Source organism: Chroicocephalus ridibundus, chromosome 5 (genome assembly GCF_963924245.1).
Source record: "Chroicocephalus ridibundus chromosome 5, bChrRid1.1, whole genome shotgun sequence".
NCBI lineage: Eukaryota > Metazoa > Chordata > Aves > Charadriiformes > Laridae > Chroicocephalus > Chroicocephalus ridibundus.
The window spans coordinates 57,893,074-57,913,771 of NC_086288.1; the positions used below are offsets into that span (position 1 = coordinate 57,893,074).

The 20,698-nt window shown below is 41.3% G+C and overlaps 1 protein-coding gene across 3 annotated transcripts in view; it reads right to left on the bottom strand.

The window, feature by feature from the left end:
• Nucleotides 1-17,310, bottom strand: part of BOD1L1 (biorientation of chromosomes in cell division 1 like 1) — a 37,379-nt gene extending 20,069 nt beyond the window's left edge. Inside the window, exons 1-10 of one of the 3 annotated variants that reach the window (XR_010071126.1) lie at nucleotides 16,579-17,309; nucleotides 15,980-16,104; nucleotides 14,515-14,705; nucleotides 12,661-13,284; nucleotides 12,017-12,166; nucleotides 10,466-10,635; nucleotides 9,275-9,398; nucleotides 8,773-8,917; nucleotides 7,973-8,048; nucleotides 951-7,089 (exon numbers count right to left, since the gene is read on the bottom strand). Coding sequence is in view for 1 of the 3 variants with exons in the window: in XM_063335285.1 (XP_063191355.1) it covers nucleotides 951-7,089; nucleotides 7,973-8,048; nucleotides 8,773-8,917; nucleotides 9,275-9,398; nucleotides 10,466-10,635; nucleotides 12,017-12,166; nucleotides 12,661-13,284; nucleotides 14,515-14,705; nucleotides 15,980-16,104; nucleotides 16,579-16,785 (7,951 nt within the window). In the remaining 2 variants the exon portion in view is untranslated. Of the gene's footprint in view, nucleotides 1-950; nucleotides 7,090-7,972; nucleotides 8,049-8,772; nucleotides 8,918-9,274; nucleotides 9,399-10,465; nucleotides 10,636-12,016; nucleotides 12,167-12,660; nucleotides 13,285-14,514; nucleotides 14,706-15,979; nucleotides 16,105-16,578 lie in introns of all 3 variants that reach the window. The other 2 variants (XR_010071127.1, XM_063335285.1) reach the window with 2 other exon arrangements.
• Nucleotides 17,311-20,698: the final 3,388 nt, after the last annotated feature.

A 20,698-nucleotide genomic window follows, 5' to 3' on the forward strand; every position in this document is an offset into this window, starting at 1 on the left:
GAACAAGACCACCATTACTACTGGTACTTACAGAGGCTACGTAATGGACAACAGGGATCGAGCAAAGGACCAAGACAGGAATACTCAAGTGCGCAGTTTACATTTTCATGGCTCGTGTTTGCTTCTGTTCTATAAATACTGAATATTTATATAACTACATAGTTATATAGTTTATATAGTATTTATATAACTAGATCCCAAAACCTGCAGAGTAAGCTTTCTCACCCCAAATATCGATACAACTAGAGAACAAAGCCAACCTCTGAGAAACTGGACCTATGCTCACGTTATAAAATGTTAGCGTATTTTTTTGAAATAATAGCAAGAACAGATATGAGAAGGAAAAAGTTTTAAACGCAGTACTTGATCGGCATCATTCATTCTGCTTCCTTTGATATACAGATAGATAAGCAGATTTCTTTACCATTTTTCTACAGTTTAATTTCTCCAAAATTTAAAATTAAGTAATAATCTTGACTTGATCATGCCATCTACAGAATTTATTAATTTTCATAAACTTGGTGCTTCAACTACTCTGAAGGGTCAAAGGAGAATGGCTGAAAAATAGCAGGACGTTCAATTTCAAAACACTTTTATAACAAAACCCATCTGCAGCTCCACGATAATTACCCCTTGCAAACTACTTCATATATTAGCTCATAATTTCAAATCAATGTATTTTAATAACTTTTTTGCACTCTAATAACATTTTTTTCCAACATACCTCAGATAAATCTGTTCAGTCACTCCTATACTCTCAGAATCACATGCCTATTTAAATGTGTCACCAATTCTTAAATATATTATTAATAGTTATTTTTCAACCAACACAGAAATCAGGTATATTTGAACAGCGTTAAGTTATTTCTAATTACAATCATGGTAAAATGCATCTATTTTTGACAGCTTACAAACTGAAGTGTTAAAACAAACAAACAAGAAATCCTCACCTGAATTAAAGGTTGAGTTACTTTTTTGAAAAGTAACTGCAATTCCAATATCATCTATTTTGACCAAGTTTGTTTTGTCATCACTGCTGCATAGCTCTTCTACATGCAACACAGGGAAGTCACTTTTTTCCCCCAATTCTGTTTCTATTGTCACTTCACCATGGTTGGTATTTACAGTCACTTCATTTGCAGAAACTAAGGAAAGAGCCTGCGCCCTAGGCAGGGGAGTCCTTATTTCAGAAAAGTCATTTTCTACAAGTAAATTGGAGTTAAATTTATAGTTTACGTTCCTTAGGTTTTCACTCTCTACTGCTGCCTCTGAAATCATACAAGACAGTTCCGATGTAACATCCTCATGCAAAACATCTTCTGCTTGCTCATCATCCTCACTTGCCTCTGAGGAAGGACTTGGACTCGCGGCAGTCTCTGTACTGATCTCCACGCAAAGGGCTTCATCTACGCTCATGAGGTTCACTGAATTTTCATCTGTTTCTGTGATTTCACTGTCTACTGTGGTCTGAGATGCTGCTGATTCTTCCCTTACGCCACTCTCATGGGCCTCGTTCTCTCTACCAATGACAAGCAAAGAATTACTGCTTTTTTCTGGGTCTGTAGTCGATAGGATGCATTCAATCTGGTTAGCAGTATTAAAAATTTCCTCACTTTTGTCTTTTACTTCTGTACTCTCAGCTGCAAGTTGACTTTCTTCTATGACTGTAAAGGTGAAGAGGCTATCACATTCTTCCATTGTGCTCAAAGTGATCACTGCCCCCTCCTCCTTATCTCCTATACTTGAAGCGGCATGTTGGTCTTCACTGTTGGTGGCAACCCTCAGCACAGGCGCTCCACATTCTCCCACAAAAATCACAGAACCTTTGCTTTTTGCATCTGCATTGAAAGCAGCTAGTCCAAACTGTTCATCTGCAGTGGTCTCCACAATCTTACATTCTTCTGATGCATTTGGAGAGATAATGGCTTCTTCATCTCCTTCTGCTACAATGAGCTGACTTTCAGCTTGCGGTGCTGCACTGATCAGGACTATCTCACATTCTTCTGTCATGCTTGTAGTGATCATAGCAGCTTCGTATCTTCCTTCTGTTTCTGAAGCAGGGAGTTTGTTTTCATCTTGCATAGCTACACTAGACATAGGAGCTTCAAAACATTCTGCTGTACTGGTAGAGATCATTACCGTTTCATTTTTTGACTCTATGTCTGACACATGTTGAATTGCCTCTTCTGTGACTTCACCTGACATTAGGATTACTTGTTCTTCCACGACACTTGTGGAAATCATAGCACACTCATCTTTTTCTTCCTTACTGCTAGCAGTTGGGTGACTTTCATCATCATTGTTATCATCTCCTCCTGCACTGGATTCACTAGGCATGGGAACCTCATATATTTCCATATCTATAGAAACCATAGCATTCTCATTTAATTCTTCCGTTTTCACAGAGGGGAGCTGACCATCATATTCAATAGCCGCACTTGACATAGGAGCCTCAAATTCTTCCACAATACTGGTGGAAATCATGGTGCACTCATCTTTCTCCTGCTTACTGCTAAAAGTATGCACACAATCTTTAAACTCTGTAGCTGTACTGGGCATAGGCACCTCCGTGTCTTCAGTATCTATTAAGATCACAGAGCTTTCCCCACTTTCATTTGCCCTTGCAACAGCAAGTGGACCTTCCTCAGCATCCATGGCTGAATGTAAGGGAGCATCACTTTCTTCCACTGTACTGGTAGAGATGACATCACCTTTTACTTTTTCTTCTCCATCAGCAGGAATAAGAGAATTCTCTTCTGTTGGAACTGCACTACTTATAGAGGCATCAAATTCTCTGCTGTCAAAGGAAGTCATGGCATTCTCATGTTCGTCTTCAGTGTCAGACTGACCCTTATCTTCCACTGCCATAGCACTAGTCATGGGACCCTCACATTCCTCGGCATCTAAGGGAATCAAGGCACCTTCGTGCTTTCCTATAAGCACATTCAAGGCACCCTCATCTGCAGCACTTGCGCTGGTTACACTGCTTTCAACAATCCCTTTTGCATTTTTGCAGTTTGTGCCACAATTACTTTCTTTCTCTGCACTCGTCATGCTGTCAACAGTAAGCGTATTTATATTTGTGCCAGCCACTCCTGACTCAGCTTCCATTTGTTCAGCAACTATGCAGATAACGGAACTTTCACCTTCTTCTGCACCTATACAAATAAGTGCATTTTCACTTTCCATTCCTGTACAAGTAGAAGCATGCTCATTTTCTTCGTTTCCTCTTCCTGTACTGGTCACAATGCCCTCACCTTCTTCATCCTCTTCTTTTGAGCCTGTACTAGTCACAAAACCTTCATCATCACATGGACCTACACTGACCGTAGTGATACCAGCTTCTTCCTTTGCCCTTGTACTGTCCATTAGACTTTCACACTTTTCAGCTTCTAAACAAACTGCAAACCCTTCATTGCTGTCTTCTAGCCCTGTGCAGACTACTGAAATTTCAGCATCATCTTCTGGGGTTATGCCTGTGCTGGTCACTGTGCTTTCACCGTTTACAGTATCCTCAGATTTGTCACCACTGGTTCCAGTTGTGGCACTGTTGTTTGTGACCACTGTAATAGATGCACCAGTTACAGTGCTTTCTCCTTGGGCATCTGTACCAGTCACTGAGCAGATGATGAAGTTATGACCTCTTTCTTCTGCACCTGTGCAAGTCACGGTGCCTTCATGTTCTTTTACTTGGCCAGCTCTCACACTGCCCCTGAATTCACCTGAATTGTCACCACTTGTCGACCCTTCACCTGTTTCTGTCCCTGCACTAGTTACAGCACCATCACTCTCCACTTCACCTACGCAGGACACAGAACTTTCCAATTTGCCTGTATCTACACAAATTGAAGTCTTTCGCTTTTCTTCAGAGCCTGCACTAGTCACAGCATCATCTTTTTCTTCTGCCCCGGCACTATTCACACTGTCTTCAATTTCTACTCCGCGTGCATTGACTGAATCCTTACCACTTTCTTCTGCATCAACCATGGTACAGTCACCATTTTCTTCTCCTTCTGTACTTGTTAGGAAACTTTCACTTTCTGCTAGTCCTTCAGTGACAACACTGACACCACCTTCTTCAGCTGCTGCAACAGTACACTCACCAATATCTGCTCCTGTGATGAAACTGCCGCCCTCACTACTTTTTACCCATATGCCTGTTGTGAAACCTTCATCAGCTTCTATGCTTGTGCAGATTAATGTCACCTCGCTTTCTTCTTCTGAGCAAGTTGTTGTAGCATCGCTGTCCTTTTCAGAATGTGATGCACCCTCAGCTCTTTCTTCTCCTGTACTAGTAGCCATGACAGTGCTCTCAATGATCTTTTCTGTGCTAGTTCCTATCACAGTGGCTGGAGTTGTTTGTAGGCTGCTGTACAACAAACTAAGTTTACTACTTTCTGCACTGGTACCTACTGCATTGCTTTCATTTTTATCTTCCATGCCTATCACACTATTCCCTTCTTGCCCACTGGCTACACCAGAGCCTTTGACTATTTCCTCAGGAACCCTTTCAGGCACTAACACAGAGGAAGACTGTATCATATCATCAATATCACGCACTTCATGCTTTTCGACATTATCCATCATTGTGCTTCTTTCTCCCTTTGTGGAAGGATCTGTATTCGCGCACTCTCTCTCTTTTCTTTTTAGGAGAAGTTCTTTTGTTGCTACATCTCCACAATCTTCCGTTAGCTCAGTCATCAAGTTTTCCTTTTTTATTTTCAACTCGCTTCCCCGAGTGCTTTCTGACTTTGCTGCTTCATCACAATCTTCTTCCCTAGGTAACCCAGCTGTACTGTCTTCCATTGCCTGTTCATCAGGCCGGGGCACCTCATTATCTTTTTCTATACTGTTTGTCGTAGTGGTGCTGTCATCATCATCTTTCTTGACAGAACTGAGCACTGCGCTATCTTGTTCTGCGTATACAACCTGTGCCGCATCATTCCTCAAAATGAAAGTCTCTTCAAATAACAAAGTACCATCTGAATTATGGCATTCTTTAGACATACTACCCAAGGAATCTGTGAAATCAGAGATATCCATATCCATGGACTTTGTATCAGCAGCATCTTCCCTGGAAGAATTGATTGCTAAAGGAACATCATCTGAATTAGAATTTATCACAGTTTTTAAATTCTTTGGTCTTCTGCTATCTTCTGAAGCTTGATCCTTACTGGGAACATTCAGTAAGATTCTACCACTTGTTTCATATACAACGCTCATCTTATAGGTCCCTTGTTTATTGGGTCTTTGATCCATGGAAGCTTGTTCGGACAAAGCGTCTAAGGCACCGACTTGTTTATTAGGGATATCTTCTTGTTTAACAGTTTTTTCAGCTGCAGGCAGAAACTGCAATTCACAAGCTTCAGGATCTGACGAGTTGTGTTTTAATTCCTTATTTGAAATAGAGGGAGATATTTTTTCTTTTGCTGCGTACTTGGCATTTGTGGCTTGGAGTAAGTTTTGAATGCTTTTTCCTTCGATGTTAGATGCTTCCTGTACTTTTGTTTGTTCCAAATCAAGTTCCATCAGCTCTTCCTCATGACCACAACGCGAGTCATCATTATTCATACTTGACTTTTGAGGAGCTGGAGCATGGCTGCTTTCAGTTGTGTTAACTGATTGCTTTTCCCCTCCAAGTAAATCCTGGTTTGATACACTGCCTTTTCTATTTTCACAGGAGATCTTCTTACTTTGTTTTTTATCCATTGCCACTGTGTTGCTCAATACTTTTTCATGCCCACTATCTATTTCTTTAATATCTTTATCTTCCAATTTGGTACTCTCTTCCTTCTTCTTTATTTCCTTGTTGCTGTGCTTTAAGTTTCTGCTTTTGTGACCTTCAGCAGAGAACCTTCTTTCTAATTTGGAATTGCTTAAATCTTTATCACCTCTGTGTTTCTCTTTTACGGATCCTTTTTCTCCAGAATGCAACTTAACTCTGTGACTGAAGTCTTTTTGTGATCCCTGAGTTGATTGCGTGCCACTCACAAGCTCAAACTCAGCACCACTCTCCTCAAAAACTTTGTCTTCATTCTTGGATTTGCGTTGCTTATCTGAATCATTCTCTTCCATGCTCTTATCTTTGTCTAGTTTCTGACCAGTCTCTTGCTTTGTTAAATTATCCTGTAATTCTGTTTCGGATGCTTTGAATTGTTTACTATGACCCTTTGACTTAGACTTTAACAAAATCTTGTCTTCTACAAGGCTCTTAGATCTTCGTCTGTCTTTATGAACACCATCTTCTTGTTTCAAATTACAATCGGAGTTAGCTGATTCTATTTCATGTTTATCTTCTGAGTAGCTTTCACTCCTTTTGTGTGATGCAGAAGAAAGTTGCTTTGAGGCACTTAGTGAATCCTTTTGTGGCCTAGAATCACTCAGGGACCTTTTGGACTTGTATTCTGCTCTTGATTTTTCTGTCGAGAGATGTCTCTCTTTTTTATTTTCCTTACGCAGCAATTCTTCGGCTTTTAAGGTAGATTCAGAAATACTTTTTCCCTCTTTTCCTGTTATTGATATTTTCCGTTCACTTCGGTGTTTACTTTTTCTTTCAGATTTGTCATCTGAGGAAACCTTTATTTGTTGATTATGTTTCTGACCACCATCCTCTCCTTTCAAACTCCTCTCAAATGAATGGAGTTCAGCATCTTCACTTGACTTGTGAATACCATCTCCTTTATATTTGTGTTTTAAAGAAAGTTTGTCTTCTAAAGTTGTTCTTTCCTTTTCACTTTTATCTCGGTAAGACTTGGCTTCTTTTTTGGCAGCATTTCTCATGTGTTGAATTTCTGTGTCACTATCTTTTTTGGCCTGTTTTTCATTTTTAAATTTCTGCTTCTGTAGTTCTTCAGTATTGACTTCTGCTCTATCCAGTTGTCTTTTTGGATCCCTGGTTTCACTCTCCTGCTGGGCTCCTTCAGCCTGAAGGGAGGTGGAGGTTCTTCTTTTATGTTCTTTTTCTGGTTTAGAATCACTTTTGCTTTCCTCAGTTGAATGCACTGATTCTGAAAGTCTCCTAAGCTGTTTGGAGATTTCATTTTTCCCATGATTATGCTTCAATTCTTTGGAAGAATTTTTTTCACAGGTCTACAAAAGAAAGTTTTTATACATATAAGCAAGTGTTACACAGTTCCTTCACTACGTGACCGAACAGAATTGTTAAAGGCAAACTCTCCATAAAAACAATACACCAGAGAACACTTAACATTGTAATAAAGATTCACCTAAAATATAGTTAGCAAGAAAATGAAACTTGCCATTTTCATTGCAACTATCTGCCATTGTGGAAAAATCCAAAGAAACAGAAGTTAACCTTAAGCAGTCCATTTGAACTTGAGCATCTTTTCTTTATAAGTGATTTTTCTTTCTAAAATGATTTGAATGGATTTTTAAATGGACAATCTCAATTTCAAATACTCCACAAGTTATTTTAAACAGCCATTACGCTGCTTAAAAAAAAAAAAACCAGCCAAAAAACCAAAATCCACAAAAGAGAAATCTAGACTTCCAATTGAACTTCCAGCTACCACTTTTCTTTTTTGTTACTAATGTTGTTAGTAAAAAGTCTCACCATAAAAATTCTCTTTCCTTTACTGTTTGACTACATTCAGTTTTCATTTAACTTCCCAGTGAGAAGCTTAAATAAATCAAGTTCCTCAACTCTGCATACAAGACACACTTTGCTCTTTTTAAAAACTCGACATGCCTCACAGAGTCAGGCTTTAATTATATGGTGTGTTCTACTACAACATGCACGGGCACCAAACATATAGACTGTATATTCTAGCAGCCACTAGAATTCAGAAAAAATTACTACAGCCATCTCAGATCAGTAACCCAACCAAACTAGCAGTAAAAAACTAATTCATGAGAACAAATGCAACATTATGCAGTTTGGTATGGACATATGAACAAGTACTATTACAATTAAAAAGGAAGATAATGAGGTTTATATTTAAGAGACGCATACCTCATTTGTCTTTTGCATTTCTTTAGAATCTTCTTCAGATGGCTCATACTTCTTTTTGCATCCATCTTCAGCATGCCTGAAACAGGTATTTGGACAATTGAAAAAGGAAAATCAGTATCAGTCTAACATTAGTTTGTAAACTTTCTGCTTTTAAAGCTGAAGGAGAGAGAGAGAAATGCACATTACAAATATTGAAACAGAACACAGTCACACAAGTTTTGACTAGTCAATTTGTCCAAGCTTTTTTCTCTTGGAAAATTACATACACCAACTTCACAGATATCCTCTGGACATCCCTGCTTTACTACAGTCGTCCCTGTAAAATGGATAAGAAATCTCCTTGCCATAGAGAAAAATCCACTCTCCCCTTACTTAGGGGAAGAGTACTTTAAAGATACTGGTTTTATCTTACAGAAACTTGGCTCATTTAACCCGTATGTAGACAGGTATCTACACGTATACATACCTATGTAGAACATCAATTTAAAGACCAAGCCAAGCTGACTGACATATTAGATGCACAAACATCTAAAAGCTGTCCATCCTCATGCCTTTATTACCGTTCGTCATGTGAAAAGCCACATAAAAGCTGCTACTTCAGTCTGAGCTGCTGTATATTTAAGCAGCTGTAATTTCATTTTCTGCCTGAACTTCATGCTTCTTAGTAATAGAATTATGTGAATATTTTAAGAGGAAATTGTTAAAGTGGGTAAGGCTAACTGCAAAGGGAAGCAAACCTTTTCAATCTGCAAAACTGAATATTCAAAAGCTTTATTTCTTTTGACCAAATACATTAATACCTTGAATCTCTTTTTCTTTTTCTGCTCAAGGCTACTTTTTTTTCTAAAAATTTCTGTTCTTTAAGCACATCCTTAATGCTGGTACCAGTAGCTTTTGACTCAAGACTTCTTGATGAAGGTTCTTCTAAGTTCAAGCCACTTTTTCCTAAAATAATACATAAATGGTGAAACACATAAGCATGTCATCATATTACTGTTTCAGCTATTAACGTGACTGAAAGCAGTACAGAGAGTACTACAGTTTAGCAGAGAGTACTAGTTTATATAGGTATTTATTGTGTTAAAGCAATGTAATGATACATGAAAGACTATATGAAAAAATGAACACATGGAATTTTGTATAAATAATTTGCATTACAAGTTTTTCCTGTTACATCACTGTTGAAATGTTGCATTTTTGAGGGCAATGACTAGGGACTTATTACCAATATTTTATCTTGAATGTTTTTTTTCCAGAGAGAGAAAGCGAGAGAGGTGGGGGGTAATGTTATACTTCCCATACCTTTAGCATTTTGATTTCCAGTTTTCAGGGATTTTGTTTTTTCTGCAGCCTTCTGTTTACGTTTTTCTTCAAGTCTCTCTCTGTTAATTTGTCTTCTTAGGAGTCTCTCTTCTTTTTCTTTGGCCTGGAGATACAAAAACAAGGAAAACAATTTAACATTAGGTCAAAGAGTATTCTTTGACTACAAATGTATGTCTAAAACACAGAGAAAACAGAACATTGTAGCTTGAGGCAAACTAAAAAACAAACAGTCCTTAGAAATCATTATATGAAAGTTAATGGAATCCTCTTAATACTTCTGTGAAGTGAAACTAGATGAGTTCCAAAGAGTTCCATTGTTGCTTAACACTGCAGACTGAGACTATGCGAACTTCTCAAAGAATATATCTTCTTTTTATTTTATTTATATATAATATGTATATATAACATATAAATAGTGTGTATATATTAGATATATAAAATTAAAAAAATAAATATATTTAGCCAAAAGAAAAGGATCTAAAAGCACTGCTGTTCTCTCTCGTGTGTGCTGATCCTTCTTCAATATAGTGAACATGTCTCTTTCTATTCTCACTGGCCACAGACATGCTACGAACTACCAATTTCATGGACAGCAATAACTACATTTGCAAAGAGATGATGTAATGAAGTAGCCTGCAGTAGTCAACACAAGCCCAAACTACACAAAACCACACTGAAGGCAGGCTGCGGGTAGACATGGGCTAATTTTTCTACCCAAATTGTCATTATATACTTTAAATCTACTGAAGAACAGGTTTTTCATATGTGCAGCAGTCCTCACTCTCCATATCAAATCACTCAGTTGAGAGAGAATCCACCTATTGCTGCGATTCTGCGAAGAAACGGCATGTAATTAGTAAATCCTCTGTCAACACCAAAAGACTATTCATTCTAGAGCAGGGGAAAAAGGTGGCAAAGCGTGTCATTACTTTCACCACCAGAAGACTTCAAACTATAACCACCAGAGTGCTTCCCTGGAGAGCAGATCATGAAATATTGGTGGAAGTTTGAAGGAGGGGCAGTTGTAACACAAGGGGGGCGGGGAAGAAAAATGAAGTGAGAAGAAACAGAAGACTCCCCCTCACAAACCACCACCAAACAAGAAGTAGAATCTCTGTGCTGAAAAGTTTAAGGAGCTAGAATGTGAGCATTAACAAAATTCACACTTACAATAGACTGACGGCGTTGTTCTACAGTTCGTTCATCATCAGAATCACTGAAATATTTGGAGTACAGGAAAGGCTTACGAACATAAGCGTGACGAACAGGCTTGGCTTTCCCATCACTCAGCTCATTAGCATGAGGCTTTGTCTTACTTTGACTGCTTTTCTCCTCTTCATCTGAAGAAAGGTTAATGAAGCGTAGAGATATATTGATAAATTAGGGCAGTGCTTTCAAAGTAACTTTTGAGGAGCGAAAGCCACTCAAAATGTATTAACAATCACTTATTCTAAAAACAAAAACAGTTAAAAAAATTAGACCCTTTAACAACAAAGAAAATCACTAGATTATGAAAACCTGAAAGGTATATTCATATGTTTGTGCACACCATTCAGCCAAAAAACTGCAATACACAAACCCCAAAATAAGCTGGGATACAACAACTGGGCTTACCCCCTTGCCTGTAATCACGTTGCCTTATTTACATATACTGTTAAGTAGTTAATACCAGATAAGAAGTCAGAATATAATTTATGTTATGTATTAAATTAAGCTTCTTCCCTAGATCAAAAAAATTTGTACAGTATTTGAGAATGTAAAAACTAGATAGGCTTACTGAAATATACACGCAAAACACGTTGTTTATACTCATGTAAGTATTATTCAAGTAAAATTAAATAAACCTATTTCAGTTTTAGGAGGGTTATTAGAAATACAGCAAAAACATTTGTGCTCCATACTGTACAAATAATTTGTAACCCTGAAATATACTTAAGGCTTGTTTTCATTTCACAAATATTTAGTCAGAACTGAATGCAATCTGTCATGTGTAAAGGTAAAACCAAAGCCAGAGAATATGCAAGTAATTCAGTGCTTCTAAATAATATGCCTAGAGCAGAAAAGATAAGTTCACAGCATATTAGAGACAACATATTCAGGTACTAAGGCACTCCGTATTATGAAGTGGAAAGTCTTATTAACTGCAAAAGCCACATATCCGCAGAAAACAGAGTCTGAGGTCTGCTCTGGACAAGGAGAGCACAAATAGGTAACCCAGTCAGTGAAAAGATTTGGTGTTTGCAAACCCTTAAAGCTGCATCCATTCCTGTTCCTCCTACTGTGGCCAGGTAGAATTGGGAAATCCCTGCAATCCTAAAGCTCTAAGACTGACCTGATCTGCAGAGTCAGCTACAACCACTACCATGGGGTCACAAATAAAGCACTCCAGTGTTAAACCAAATTCATTGCAGAAGGGAGGGGCAAAAAACCCATACGAAAGTGACACATTCATCACCATTAAGTTTTTTGTCGGCTATGAAATACGGTAGTACAAATAAGATTTACAATGTTTAGAGTGTATGAAGCTATTAAAAACAATATTCAAAGTATGTCCACTACTTGTCTTTTGTAATTGCACAAATACTATCCATTCCACATTCAGACTCCTTCTCGTAACTAAGTACAATAAAACACACCTCAAAGCCTCCAATTTATAATATGATGCACTCAACGAAAGCATTGCACATTCTTTCTTTCTACTTAACAATCTAATTATTTTACCATCTGATGTGATCTCCCCCTCTTCAGTACTGTCAGAAATTACAGGCTCCTCTTCACTCTCCTCTTCAAAGGAAGAAAGGTCACTGGTGTGGACAGAGCTGACAGTGATGTCACTGAGTACATCCATATCTGAATCTACTGACGTATTTTCTTGCAAAGGAAAAAATAGAAAGAAAGGGCTGTAATGCAGCACACTGTATTTGAGAAACTTTTCTTATCAAAACGATGATTTTTCCACTGAAAACAAAATTATCTTAAGAACAAGAAATAGGGAAAAAAAATCATAACGCCTTAAAGAAACGTTCTTAGGCTGACTGCGGTTTACTCAAAACAAAATTCACCCTGGGGTACAAATAGAAACTTAGAAACTTTAAACGAACACTGGAATCGTTGAGAGAACTTGCCAGAGTAAGGCAGATGACCAATCACACACTTGAGGAGTCAAAGCTCATCCGATTCCTAATGTGAGTACCTCAATTAAGGGAGATGAACCAAGACCTAGTGGTGGCTAGCTAGACAAATTTACCAGAACTAGCAAAGAAGCTACATTCCAAATACAATTCAAATTCACCTCTTAAATATGCTTAACCGCCCCCCACCACCCCATATCCATATTTTAAGGAAGAGCATTGTCCACACCATACCTTCTTTAGTGCTTTCAGTTGGTCTGTGTTTATTGCTATTTTTTTCTGGAACTAACTGTTTCACTGGTTCTGACTCTCTTGCTTGTTTTTCTTCTTTTGACTTTGTAGAATCATCACTTTTCTTTGAATGGTCAGACTTTTTGTCAAGTTTTTCCTTCTTTTCTTTTCTTCTTTCACCTTTTTCACTGCTGTCTGGTTTCTTGTCACATTTATCTAATAATTTATTCTTTTGATCTTCACTTTCCTGTTGAATTTCTTTACTTGTTTCTTTACTTGTAAAAGTCAAATTATTTGTATCCTTTGCTGAATTTTTTATTTCTTCACTTTGGCAGGGAAGCTCATTTAAATCTTCACACTTTGCAAATGTTTCAGACCCTTCTCCAGGAAGATCACAAATTGCTCTCTCTCTGTCTGGCAAGTCCTCCACGTTTCTCTCTCTCTCTGTGCTACCATCCACACTCTGCTGAGATGAGAGTCTTTTTGCAACTCTGTCATTGTTTTTGGGATTTGAGTTCTCTGTTGAAGCCCTGGCAGCACTTGCTTCTTGATTAAGAGAAGTTATTGTTTCCAAAATGGACATTGCATCACTAGCTACGTTGCCACTAGGAGCTGTAGCAGAGACACCTTGAACAGTAAGAAAGAAAATAGTTCACCTTAGTTTCCGTAATTCTGTTCAGACAGAATTTTAAGCAAGTGAAAGGAAAAAGAATAATTATTTAAAATAAGTAAAACTAACTGAAAGGTTTGATTGATTTAGCATCTAGAGATTTTTGTTTAAAGAGAGAAAAAAAAAAAAGGAACAAGAAGTTGCATTCCTGCAGTGATTGTAATCAGATTACCAGAGATTCATTTTACTGTGACATACTACTGTTCCTGAAATCAGCTAAAAAAACCCCAGGGGTTGTCTATGGGAAGGATGTTCTCAACACAATCCTTGAGCAACTTTACCATTTGGATGATGACTCTGGCAAAGCACAATATAAAACACTGTAGTTGAAAGTCTGTATTTTGTACCTCTGGTATCTCCATAAATGACACAGAAAATGGACTCAGCATATTAATTGTGTAACAACAAGACTATAAGAAATACCCTGTCACTTTCCCATCTCCTTAGAAGCAACTTTGAAGATGGATGGGAAAGAGTTAACTGGACTAGCACTAAGAACTGCAGCTGGCTTGTTAACCCATGTACTTTAAAGGAAGTGGGCCTCACAGGAAAAGGGCTAGGATTTAAATAAAGGGTCTGGTTACAAATAGATGGACTGCTGTGGAGTCTCTTAGAAAGGGAAAGAATGGACAATTACCTGTAGGAGTGTTCACAAGTTGATACCAGGCAACATAAATGAAAATCATAAAGCAAAAGAGCTGTGTTTATAAACAAACTAAAGATTGGCTGATTTACAGCAGAACTTAAGTTCCTGAGAGGACCTTAGCCATTCACATTTTATGGCACACAGCAACTGCATGAAGTCAGCTGTCTCATAGATAATTTTTTCCCCGATCTACCAACGCATAAAAAAAAACATGGATCGTTCTCTTACAGCTATGTCTTATCTGATCCTATAATACGTAGATAGCCAAACCCCGAGACCAACTTTTTTCCCCTGTAGTAAACTGATCCCTTCTAATCTCAAGTGGAAGTGACCAAGTGACATGGTGGTACATGAAGACATCGCTCTTGCCTTCTACCTTTATACATACAGTAAGAGACACGTATTATGGTATGCTGCCTGGCGCTCAGCTTGTTAATACTGATGCTAACAATCTTGTGCTGGCAGCAAACCTAGTGAGTGTTTCCTCTCTCTTGATAAACAAACTTTTGTTAATAGACTGCTCAGAGAAATGGCAGAGTACCTTGCACTGTAACAGAAGCATCTGTTTTCTCCTCACTTGGAGCTGTACTGGGGCCTGCCTCCTCTTTGTGATTCAATGTGGCTAAAAATTCATGGACAGCTTTTTCCACCTGAGGTCTGAATGTGTGGTTGATCTTTGGGTCCACAACCTGAGAAATAATTCTGTCAATTCCAGATTCCAACATTCCAGACCTGAAACAAAGTTACATGAATACGTAGTAAGAAAAATTACTTTTCAAGAATATCTTAATGAAATATGCTCATTTAGATGTCACGTAAACACTCTTAAGAACCTCCAAGGAAGCATTAACATTTTCTGAGCATCACTTCAGGTATGTGTTTAGCCAGCTGCCTGTATTTCAACAGCTCCGAACACCTTATGAACTCAGAAAAAAAAATAGAGAAAAAAAGCAATCCAACTGCATGGAATCAGCAGAACAAACAGCCTGTTATATCACTACTGGTCATGCTTAGAAATGTTATCTAACTGTCAAAGCGACATTTGTGGAAAAGAATTAAGAAGTAACCTGATGTTATCAATTCCCATGGCATAAAACAGACAAATTATAGATGGCACGAGGGAAAACTACTAGACCAGTTATTATCACTCAAAGTTCCCCAATACAGTGTGACACCTCAAAGTTCTGCAGCTTTATAGAACACACCTAATGTTCAGTAAAATAAAAAAAAAAGCAAGAGAGAGCTTCGTACCTCTGGGTTCTCTCTAGATTCCTGTAATCTTTTGTGGAACATATATTGCCTCTTGTCTTCATTGCTTCTTTAAAAAGAACCAAAACCCCCCAAACAACAATCGTTCCCCTCCCCCCCAAACAAAACAGCTCCTCAGTACCAGTTATCAATGGCATCACTACAGCATGACTGAGTAAATTTGTTCCCAAATCCCTTGTTTGAATCAAATCAGTGACCAAACTCATGCTACTTTGAAGAAATTTCCTAATGTTTCTTATGACTCTAATTTTTTAGAAGAAAAACTAGAGGAACCCTCATGAAATAACGTAACATCGGGTAAGTGTCTGACATCATTTCAACATAACAGCAGCTCTGAAAAACCTCTTCTCTGTCTAGCTAGATTTACATCCAGCTTTTTGTTTTGTGAGCTTAGCTTTGTACTTCACCGAGCCTAGTTTGTCAAACCCTTTTAATTTTACTTAATTGAAAACTTGATGATAATAGCAAAGATAGACTTTAGCTACGGTTTTACATCCCAAGCCAGAAACAAGCTTTCTACCCCTGCATCAACTTGGATCAGAAGAAATAATATATGCAGTCTAATTCTGACTAATACTGATGTTGAGTTGCTATCTGAAATAATATCACATTTTAAATGGTAAAAAAAAAAAAAAAAAGCTTCTTCAGGAATTTCTGTGAAGAAAGCACACACTTGACAATTGACCTAGAGCCCCTGTCACCTCTCAGGGTACGTGAGCACGTTCGCTGTCACTTACTTGAGAACCTGCTGCCTAATGTTATTTCTCAGCTGGTTCTTGTTGAGATGAGGACTCCAGGTATGAGTTGCCAAATGATTGGAAACAAAGTTGTCAACGCGCTGCCTCAAATTCTGGTAGGCGGGCTAGAAAGCAACAACAGAGAGGTTGGACGGGAGGGTTTGGATAAGCCGTCAGCCTCCCGGAGGCCGGGCTGGAGGCACCGGGAGCCCGTCGGACCCCACCAACCCAGGGAAGGCGCCGCCGCTCCCTGGCGGCGACGGCAGCGTGTTCAACACGCCCGTATAGCTGGGAGCACTCCCCCAAACCCGCCGTGTCTCCACCGCCGGCCGGCCCACGCTCCCCCCTGCAGACGGGCCCTCCAGCTTCGCCCCCGGGGCCGCCGAGCGCAGCCCGGCTTCCGCGGGCCCGGCCGCAGCCCCGCACGGGCCCAGGCGGCCGCTCCCCCAGCAGCGAGCGCCGGACGCACTCCGCCGCCACCCCCGGGCCGGGCCCGGCCCGGCCCGCCCCCGACCTGCCGGAGCACCAGGAGGAACCCGCCGGCGGGGCGCCCGGACTCCCCCCTCAACCGCCGGGGCGCCGGGCCCGTCCGCCCCCACCTTGGTGTCCACGTCGGCCAGGCAGTCGCGGCGGAACTGGTCGAAGAGCCCCTGGCTCTTGAGGTGGTTGACGATCATGGAGACCAGCTCGGGCTCGGCCGCGCCGCCCCCCACGGCCGCCCCGGCCCCCGGCAGCGGCGGTGGCTGCTGAGGGGGCGGCGGCGGGGGCGGCGGCGGCGGGGGCTGCGGTTGGGGGTTGCTGGCCATGGGGGCGGCGCGGGGCGGCCTGCGCGGGGCGCGGCTGCCGGCTCTGCCGGCCGGAGCCCGCGACGGGGCTGGTTACCGAGCAGCGGCGGTGGCGGCAGACCTGACCCCGGAAGCGAAAGGGAACGGAGGGAGGAAGCGGCGGGCGACGGGAAGGGAAAGGAAGCAGGGGGGACGCCGCCGCTGCCGAGAGCGGCGCCATCGGCGCGAGGCGAGCACTGGCGGCGCGGCGCGCAGCCGCCGCGGGCCCTTTAAGGAGACGGCGGGGGGCGGGGCCGCTCGCGGCCCGCGCCTGTGGGGCCCCGAACCGGCGGCGGCGGGGAGGGGGGTGGCGGGGAGCGGGGAGGGCGGCGGCCGCGGCGGCCCTCAGCCCCCGCCCGCCTCGCCGGTTTCCCCCCCCCAACCGGCCCCCGCATCGGTCGGCGGCGGTGCGGGGCGGTGCGCTGCGGGCAGGGCGGTGTGGGGGGTGCCCCGCCGCGCCGTCCGCCCCCTCCGCCCGGCGCCGCGCTGCTGCCGCCGCCGCACTGCCCGGCGGTGCCCCCGCCGCCCCGCCCCGCGCCCCGCCCCGCCCCTTCCTGCGCTGGCCGCCATCATGGTGGGGGCAGCGCCGCGCGCTTCCTCCCTGGGGCGGCGGGAGGGCGGGGTCTCCGCGCGGGGCGGGGCGGGGCGGCAGCGCGCGGGGCGGGGGTGAGGGAGCCGGGGGCGGGGGGTGATTCCCCTCAGGGCGGCCGGTCGCTGTTACCGGCCGCTGGTCGCTGTTACCGGCCGCTGGAGGCCGCGTCCCCCCGGCCCTCCCTCCTCTGCTTCGGGGGAGGTGCCTGCCGCCACCCCAAGGCTGGCGGAAGGCCTAGGCCGTTACGTGGGGTCCTGTGTGTTGCCTCGGGCTCTCCGTGAGAGGCCTGGGTTGAAGCAGCGGGGTGATGATGCTGAAAATAACTTGAGTTTTAAGCGTGTTTCCTTTAGATTTCAATGTATTCCCACGTGCTTTTCTAATACAAGTGTTTTCAGGCCGTGTCTTGTTTGGCTCTTAGTAGATTAATCCCTTCCATCATTTATCCCAGTGTTAACGGTCACAACTATTTAATATGCCACCCTGAAGTCTCCTCAGCAGCTCTTCTGAGTACCTTCCCTGCCAGCTGGTCATTCCCAGGCTGACCTGTTACGACTAAAACAGGACCTCAGAGGCAGTAAGCAAAAAAAAAATCTGGAAAAAGATAAATTAATTTCATTATAGTTGTGACAATAAGTGAGGGGTAGTGCTGTGTCACTGGGTATGGTTTGGCTCTCCAGTCTCTTGCCCAGGTGACTTGAGCTGCTGTCCTAAACATGATGGGTAAGGATGAAAGGAAGTATAAAAATGTACTTAAAAATAGAAAGAATGAGTGGTTTACGGCAAAAGAAAAGGGACTTTGCAGTAATAGTGTTTCGGTCATACAAATTTTCTGGCACTGTGAGTGGAGATCTTGTCCAGCTACAAATGTTAGAAATTGCCCTCTGCAGTAATCATTAAAAATCAGTTTGATCATAAAGGCAAGAGCATCGGGATTGTTACTGCAGACTTAAAAGCAGGTTAGAAGCGTAAAGAGGTGTAAAGCTTAAGCTGGCCCCTGGTTTTCCTGCTGTAAAGTTAATTACTCCTAGACTATTTAGAGCTCTGCAGAAGGAAACAAATATGACAAGTATTTAAAAGTATTGTGAGATTTTTATCTCTGGATATCAGAATAATTTTAAAAATCTGGCCTCTATTTGTGTAGTATTTTCTACACGGATATCTAGAAGGATTAAAGTACCGAAGTTTAAGAGGGGTGGGGAACCTGCTGCTCAGAGCCTGGTACAGCCACTACTGTGGGGGCTGCAGACTCTGTGACATCTCAATACAGAAAAGTTTCTTCACTGCTGACTAAAGATCATGTAGCACTACGCAAGAAACGGCAGAAGCGAAGGGTGTCGGTAAATGTATCTTTAGATTTTCAGAAATTGTACGTGACTTACTGTGCTAGCGAACAAAAATTTCAGACTTTACTGGGAAGTTAACATTTTCAGAATTTTGTGTTAGGAAAAGACACTGCAGTGTCGTGGGGTTTTTGTTAGGGTTTTGTTTTGTTTTGTTTTGTTTTTGTCTCCCCCTGCTCAATCAAGGGTGGTGCAGAAAATAAGGAAAAAAATTCTTCTTTATTTTAACAGCATGAGCAAGGTAGTCGCCTCAGAGAATAATATACTGTTCACACACAAGATGTCACGGACAACCTGGAATAACTGTGGCCTTTGTCTCAGACTGTGTCAGTGAAGGAAACATACTAGGGAGCAGGAATCCATTAATGAGATTTGGGAATTTAAGGGCTACTAGGGATCAGTTATGGTCAGTGGTCTGAAAGTATTGCAAGAAGCAGTCCATACATAATTGATTCAACAGCTCAATGTGAAAGGTTGTTCTGTGTTCTGAATTATGTACCATCCCATGTTTCATGCAACTTTCTGAGTGTTGCAGGCTCGTTGGATATCTTATTTATCAAATAAAATATCTTTATCCTAAATACTGACAGAAAATGGCTTTTTTTGTCATCTGGGTCCAACTGAACATTGTCTTATGGGGAGATGCTCTAAAGGAAACTGGAAGCCTCCTGAAAATAAACAAAACATGAATTTGAATGATATCAGCCCGTTGTTGTCTGTTTGGTTTAAGGATGCTTTGCAGTCTTATGTTAGCTAAGATATGGTTACATGAAGTCTTGTATGCTAATAAAAAGATACATTATCTGTTGTTTGCACTATACTCATAGAATCATTTTGTTGAAAGGGACCTTTAAAGACCATCTAGTCCAACCTCAAAAATAATATACAGCTATACAAAGTATTATGAATGTACGACTGAGTATTAAGCCATCTTGCTGTTTTCAGTGAACTCACAAAGGAAGTTATGTATTTAAAAGTAACTGTTTCAGTTGTTCTAGAACTATTCAGTACTTGTAGTTGTTTATTTTTTACTCACTATTTATCCTTGCAGTTTACTGTAATTACTGTCATTTGGTGTAGTTACTTAGTGATGCCTGATACCCAGTGCTAGTAAAATGTTTTTATTTGTGAGATAATAGATTGAAAAAGACTTCTCAGATAATTAAGAGAAACAGCTTGGTGTGAATGCAAAAGGTTTGTTTTTTTCAGTATTTTGTCTTTCTGAGTTGAGTAATCTCCTTGTTTACCTTCATAGCCCCAGTTAATTTTCCTAACGTAAATTTCTCTTATCACTTGAATTTGCACATGTTTCATATCTTCCCTTTTGCTTGGAACAGTTCTTTTTCCAGACAGTCCTAAGAGTACTTCTCCTTAACTTTTGCTTTTTCCATATTCACCTAATTCCTTACATTTTCACTTATGTAAACAGTTGAATTACATATAGTGTCCGTTTGGCTTATGTCTCGCACTGCAAATGTACCTGCACTGTGTGCTGCTGGGGCTGGCAGAATATTTCATTCTCTTTCTAGCTCTTTCATGGGAGACTATTTAATTCTCTGTCTAGCTTCCTAGCTTGCTTTTGGTCCTGGAATCAGACACAGGGCTGTAGGGCTGGACAGACCCATTTCAGCTATTGCTGTTACGGCAGCAAGGCATGTGACTTCTGATTTCAGGTTAACATCTTTTTGTCTTGGGTTATGGTTGAATAATTGGGGTCATAAATGGAATAATTATGCCACCTCCGAAGCAGAAAATCTGCTCCTAAATAGTAATAAAATAACATGTTGAATTTGGAAATACTGGTAGTAGTGTAAGTCAAAATAAAGCACCTGCAATAGCTCTTTCTTTTTCAGACGGTGTCGCAGAAATCTTATTCTGTGAGCGCTTACCACAAGCATCAAATCCAGTGGCCAACACTCCCAACTAATTTCATGGGTGTTAATAAAATTAAATTCTCTTGAAG